The sequence below is a fragment of the Nannobrachium achirus genome (assembly GCF_963921795.1).
Source record: "Nannobrachium achirus genome assembly, chromosome: 3".
Lineage (NCBI taxonomy): Eukaryota > Metazoa > Chordata > Actinopteri > Myctophiformes > Myctophidae > Nannobrachium > Nannobrachium achirus.
Window position 1 is genome coordinate 39,926,581 of NC_137812.1, and position 7,500 is coordinate 39,934,080.

Sequence of the window (7,500 nt, forward strand, 5' to 3'; positions counted from 1 at the left end):
GAGAGAAAGAGAGAGAGAGAGGGAGAGAGAGAGGGAGAGAGAGAAAGAGAGAGAGAGAGAGAGAGAGAGAGAGAGAGAGAGAGAGAGAGAGAGAGAGAGAGAGAGAGAGTCAGTTAGAGTGAGAGCCAGGGGGAGATTTATGGGGCACAGAAAAGGAACAGCGATAAAACTAATAAATAAATGAAATAATAAATAAAGAAATAGGAGTTTGGTCAAGATTAAAAGTGAGGTTGAGGTGTTTACTCATTGCTCTGATATTTAGTATTCTCTCTCACAACCCGGTGCTGTAGCAAAGAAGAAGCTGTTCTTCACAGAGGAATCCAGACACCTGGGCAACACATCAATTGTGCGCTTTTTTATTTGGTAACCAGTTAATTGATGCCTTAGCAACTATGATCTGCAGCCTCGCTGTTTGCATCACGAGGGAAGCGCTGAGGTCCAGGGGAGTGTGTGTGTGTGACTGCACTGTATATTCCTCAGTTAGCACGGAGTCCATGTGCACATTAATCTGCCATACTGGCCTCGCTGGAAGAAAACAACTAAGATTGAGGTGTGGATGCAGGGGTGTCAATTGGGTATGGCAGGGGTATGCAGCTGCCATACCCTGGGTCCAGGGGGGAGAATACAAGTTACTTTAAAATATAAATCCATGAATGTTTCATTGTCTATCTGCTGGTTATGTTGTTAAATTACATTAAAATAACTACAAATGCAAAATTTAACAAGGTATTATAATTATATTCTCCACACTTGTATTCTCCCCATCTTGACAGAATGGTATATTCCCAGGTTCCGCAGGCCAGCTGCACAGGTGCAATTCATTATTGCCATATCCAGCCCAAGAAACCATAGACATTTTGGGGAAAAAAATTAGAATGTACTTCTTAAAATAAATATATCATGCCTGTTGCTAAGGAATGGCAACATGACTGGTGTCTTGCACGCGCGCTTTCGCACGCGTGCAAGACACCCGTCATGTTGCCATACCTTACCTTTTTCTGAACTGACGCCACTGTGTGGATGGAGGTGATTGAGTTCCCCCCCCCCCCCCTTCCCCGCCTCTCTCTCTCTCCCTTTCCTTACATTATATACATTCATAGATCAGTTACAAATGAATCTGACCTTTCCACTTGTTAGGCACTACACATAATGACCAGGGACGTGCAGAGAATGTTAGAGAGGCAGGGGCTGAACTATCTAAAAGGGCCTTTTAGGTGAAAATATTGAAAACAGCAGACCTCCAAGCTCACAACGCCGTTGCAGGGCGACGCACTGTGAGCTTGGAGGTCGGCTATTTTCTGTACTTATTCATGGTCTGGCACTTTTTACAGACGGCTAAAAGGGCAGGGGCTCAAGCCCCCTTTGATGATGTCTATGTGTGCACGTGCCTGATAATGACTGACTCCACCGCCTCTATTATAACACTCAAACTCTCATTCTCGCTCTCACACACACACTCACACACTCATGCATGCACGCCCGCACGCACAAGCATACACGCACACACACACACACACACACACACACACACACGCGCGCACGCACGCACCTGCAAGGCGACCCCCTCCCTAAAAAAGTGTTTTTGATTTCAGTATGACTCAGGCGTCATAGGGTATTGAGTGCTTTGAAGGGTACATAAATCACTTTGTGATCACCCTGCCTTCTTTCCTCTTCCCGTTCAAAGCACTCGAAAAAACAACAAGAGCAAAAACACAGAGGTTTTTCTGAATGGGTTTTTATAGTGTCGTGTTGCCACCATCCTCCGGCTGTAACGATAATAATAATAATACTAATACTGCTTAATTTACAGTGTAGCCCTTATCAAGAGTCACAAAGTGCTTTACAAAAGAAGAAAGGGGGGAAAAAAGCATATCGTCGTTGTCGGGTGGAAACCTTGTATCTCCAAGTTTCAAATGTGTACGTTCTTTCGCAAAGTAAAGCCCTGCTTCATCATACAAGGCCGTCGCACAAAAGTAGTGAAAACAGCAGATCTACAAGCACACAACGCCTCGCACCGCGAGGCGTTGTGTGCTTGTAGATCGGCTGTTTTCACTAGTTTAAACACATTTTTAAATGATAAATGCAAAACGAACGGTTTTGGAAATACCAGGTTTTCACCCGACAACGACGATATACAGCACGAGAGAAACACCAGAAAGTATTTCATTGTTTGCACCGAGCTTTCTTTTCCCCTTAGGGAGTACTGTATGTCATAAAGAATAACATAAATACTACACATTAAATGTGTGGTGTCAGCAAAATACTGTACCACCTACAGTCCCCTGCATTATGAGTCATTAATTGTCAAGTAGTACTTCCACTTCTATTCTTGTTCTGCAAGATGGTTTTCATTTTCTATATTGCTTTTTCCCCCTCCCCATACAAAATCAAGTCAGATACTGATCAAGCATGACGCCTAGTTTATTTGTATTTGTGCTGTGCTTCGTTCGGTGCTCGGTAATGCTTCGACGGTGGTTCCACGTTGTAGCTCTGACATGAAACTAGATTGATATGAGCCTGGCGAGAGTGAGCGGAGCGCTGCTGGTTCCAAAGACTGAGCACACAATGAGGGAGGAGTGGCAGACGCACACAATGACACATAATGCACGTTCGCACGCATGTACATACAGGCACGCGCCACAAACACAATTACACACACACACACACACACGCATGCGCGTGCGTACATACTCTAGTCTACAGGCACACGCACAAACACAATTACACAGGCGCTAACATGCAATGTACACCCTGAACCCTCTCCCCACTCTGTCTCTCGCACTACCTCTCATGCACACTTAAGTCTGAGTTATACTCGGTTGCTTGCAGCTTGTAGATCGGCCATTTTCAGTGCGCAAAACCATGCGCAACTATGTATAAATCAGCCTCACGCACCAAAACACACATATGGCTCTGTTCCTATTTCTCCCCCCCCCCCCCCCCCCCCTCTCTCTCTCTCGTTGTCTTGCTTAGTCTATTCCCCTAGTATGCACACACACACACACACACACACACACACACACACACACACACACACACACACACACACACACACACACACACACACACACACACACACACACATGCTCCCTATCAGTATACAGAGATGATCAGTATGCCGGGGGGCTTTCTGGGTCGGCCGGACGCTGATCCATCAAACTACGACACCGTGTCGCTTCGTATCTGCAGCAACCTTCAGCGTTAAACACGAGCACCAACACGCTCTGTCACGGGAGGTGTGTATGCGTGTATATGTGTGTGTGTAGTTAGTGTATACAGTGTCAGACAGAGAATATACACAGCATACGCAGAACTGCAAATCCATTCATGCATACACAAAAGCACACGCGCACACACACACACACACACACACACACACACACACACACACACACACACACACACACACACACACACACACACACACACACACACACACACAAATAATTCATATCATAATGGCTGATGTTAAGATTTCATCCAGACTCTCCAAGTTCCCAAGCTCCATCCAGTTGTAGAAGAAACGTGCATGTGCGTGCGTGCGTGCGTGCGTGCGTGCGTGCGTGCGTGCGTGCGTGCGTGCGTGCGTGCGTGTGTGTGTGTGTGTGTGTGTAGCAGCTATCTTAGCTTGTCTCTTTGATCAGCCTATAAAAGCAGTGAGGCATGGTGAGATAGCCTAGACTAACACACTCTATCACTCCTTCTCACCCTCATTTCTCTCTCTTCCACACACACACACACACACACACACACACACACACACACGTGCACTCTCTTGGACAAGATCATATGTACACACACACACACACACACCCACACACACCCACACGCACACACACGCACACACACACACACACACACACACACACACACACACACACACACACACACACACACACACACACACACACACACACACACACAAGCTTGTACTTGTGTGTGTAGCTGCATCTCTCCTGCCACCTAGTGGACATGGAGAGCATTACATTGTTGCTGTTAAATGAGCCTTGGAATTAATGAGTGCATCTGTTCCAGCTGTGGCATTTTCATGATGCAATTTGTTCTTTAGGATGTGCAACTCTATCAGACACCTTTATGCATCAGACCAAATTAAAGTGAATTGTTCAATTGCCACAAAGAACACAATTGAACACAAAAATGGACATTTATCACCATTCACAACTGAATACATCTCAGCATCTTTATAGCCTCATTCTCACTTGGTAATTGCTTTGCTTTCCAGTATAATCATACAAACAGTTCTTTATTTTACGAGCCAATATCCAGAGACACTTGTTAACAAAAACAAACTGGTGAGAGAGATTTGTCTGTTCGGCCTAATTTATAGTATTGTTTGACTTTGCCACTCTGTGAAAATGTTTGGTTACGTGGGTAGCCATGAGAAAAGCTAGTCTTCCTGCGATCCGACACAGGAAAAAACATGTCAAGATAAAAACATTCATTGCATTAACTGTACAATCATTCTATAATAGAATAAAAACAAGAAACAAAGATGCAATAAGATTCATGATTGGACAATTTGCATAATCGCTTTCTATTCCTGTAATCACAGCTGTGATTTTGAAATACTCAGGCACCATAATGACCTTTGTTGCACATTGTGTTATGGAATCCCCAAGACTGCACCAACAGCGCTCTGTCACATGGAAGTGCGTGTGTGTGTGTGCGTGTGTGCTCGACTGCTCGTGCTTGCATGGCACGCGTATGTTTGCGTGTCTGTTCGTGTGTGTGAGGGCACGTGCAATTGCATTCATATCTATGTGCAAGCTTTGTATATATATGCGACTTGTTTATGTGTCAGACAGAAAAATTGCATGCATAATGTACATGCACATGCACTCGTACTCACACACACATACAAACGTTCCCCCTGGAATAGGGAGGCAGGGGTTCACGTCATTAATCTTCTCTCTATACTTTATTCTTTTCCTTTCCACTCTAGATCAGTATTTTCATGACGCACCTGTCCAACTATGGGAATGATCGCCTGGGTCTCTACACCTTCGTCCACCTGGCCTCCTTTCTGCGCACGTGGACCAACCTGAACCTCCACACGCTCCCGCCACTCCAGCTGGCTCACAAGTACTTCCAGCTCTTTCCTGAACAGAGGCACCCGCTATGGCAGGTATGTCTGGAGTGTGACACTCAGTGTTTGGGCTAATGCAGGGGATCCAGGACCCCTAGGGGATCCTCAGAGTTACTACAAGGGGTCCTCCAAATCTTTTTGTGTGATAGGAACTTTTTTTTCCTCCTTTCTTATATTAACCACTTGAACCATAAACTGTAGATCCCTTTCTTATATTAACCACTTGAACCATAAACTGTAGATCTACAACGCCTCGCGCTGCGAGGCGTTGTGAGCTTGTAGATCGGCTATTTTCGGCAAAGAGCTTTGGAGGGGGAAAAGAGCAGACTAAGGTCAAGTGAAAGGTCAAGTTTATTAAGTATTGACCGTTCAAGTGGTTAAATATCTGAAAATGAATCCGAAATACACTGTTGATCGTGCTGTCAAACAAAGAAACTATGTCTATGAAAAGGTTGTGGGGGTCCCTGCTTAATCTCTCTCTCAACTAAGGGGTCCTTGGCCTGAAAACGTTGAAGACCCCTGGGCTAATGCATTAAATAAGTAACACATTATGGAATAGTATGACTCTGATGAGTAACAAACTTATGCAATGCCTAATTGGCATTTTAAGAGTTTTAAGCATATTTTGATAATATTTTTGAATTGTAAATGACATTTTCATATTGTCCCACCCCTATTACACATCATACTTCATATATTGTAATTAAACATATTTATTTTAATTGAAATGAATAAGTAACATGCTAATTTCCCTAATAACGTTTATACCTAACCTATTGTTTATCTGTCTGTCTGTAGAATCCATGTGATGACAAAAGGCATAAAGACATCTGGTCTAAAGAGAAGACATGTGACAGATTGCCCAAATTCATGGTCATAGGCCCACAGAAAACAGGTAGGTTACACAACTCTGTTGAGGTACATATTCACACGGCAGCCATTTTGCTCTTCCTTCATACTCGGTGTGTGTGTGTGTGTGTGTGTGCACGTGTGTGTGTGCGCGTGTGTGTGTGTGTGTGTGTGCGCGTGTGTGCGTGCGTGCGTGCGTGCGTGCGTGCGTGCGTGTGTGTGTGTGTGTGTGTGTGGGGTGGGTACACACAGACAGTACACATGCACACAGACATTCAACATGCACACTTACATTTTGCAATGCATGTGCATCGACACAGACACACATGCTGAAAGTAAATTCTGTCCGATCTTGAGATGGACCAGATGAAAGCAAATATTGAATTCCTCCCTCCTGTAGGGCTGGGAGAGGGCAGCCCCCCCACTGTGAATACTGTACACATAAAGTACTATTTACCACCCTCTCTCTCTCTTTACTTCATTCTATTTCGAGGTCATTGCACTGCCCCGACCGTGAGCAAAAATTTGACAGGGATACTGATGCTCTCAATTATCTCAAGATTACATCAACTGTGGTCCGCTCTGCCCTTGTAATTGCTACTGGTTTGTTGTGGGTTTAAGAGCCGTGGAGATCTTTGTCATGCCGTTGCTTAATTTTCTGTCTGATTGTTACTTGGTCATTCTAGCAAGGCTGGCTGCCCAATAACAACCATATCCAAGTTACAGTTTGTTTTAACCGAAGACTCTAGGCTCCTTGGATCAGAGATGCTAAGATTTGATAGACCAAGGGTCAGCAAACTTTTTGAAATTAAGTGTCATGTTTTATTTTCTAGATAGTCAGTGTGCCATGTCAACATACATTTTAATGACACCGCTTAAAAATTCAGACATATTTTGATTGTCTGGACATTGTTATAATGATCATAGTGACTCAGACCTATCTCCCCGACTCCCTCCCCAGTCAAAGTTCAGAACTGTAATGAATGTAGAATTGTGTGCAGGACGTAATTTGCTGCAAAGTATTTAACTTCATTTAATTGACTTTAAAATAAAGATCCTCTCTCTCACACTCCTGCCAGTGTGCCAGTGATCACCCTCCTCTGTACCAATGTTGGCCCCCGTGCCTAGGGTTGCCTACCCCTGAGATAGACCATGTAAAAGGGTATGAGAGAGCGAAGGCAGTGGGAATCACACGGGAAGATAGTTACAAAGTGTAAGAGAACAGGCTAGCGGGGAGTCCCAGAGATGACTGGTGTCAAATTTGTAGTGAAGCCCTGGGGCTATGACACACACACACACACACACACACACACACACACACACACACACACACACACACACACACACACACACACACACACACACACACACACACACACACACTTCATCTCGTCCTGGGTACAGATGCTGTCGTCAGATTTGCTGGGAGACCTGGCAGGAGAACGGATCAGCAGATTAGCGTGTGCACACAGACAGACTCAGTTCTCCGCTGACCCAAATCAGCTCACTGGAATGACTAATGTCTTCTTTCTTTTTTCTCTCTC

At 44.6% G+C, this 7,500-nt stretch overlaps 1 protein-coding gene across 1 annotated transcript in view; it reads left to right on the top strand.

Moving 5' to 3' along the window:
- ndst3 (N-deacetylase/N-sulfotransferase (heparan glucosaminyl) 3) overlaps window positions 1-7,500 on the top strand; it is a gene marked incomplete at both ends in the record, with an annotated part of 77,927 nt that overhangs the window by 59,459 nt on the left and 10,968 nt on the right. Inside the window, 2 exon segments of the mRNA XM_080722581.1 lie at window positions 4,964-5,146; window positions 5,906-6,002. Of these exon segments, the coding sequence (XP_080578707.1) occupies window positions 4,964-5,146; window positions 5,906-6,002 (280 nt within the window).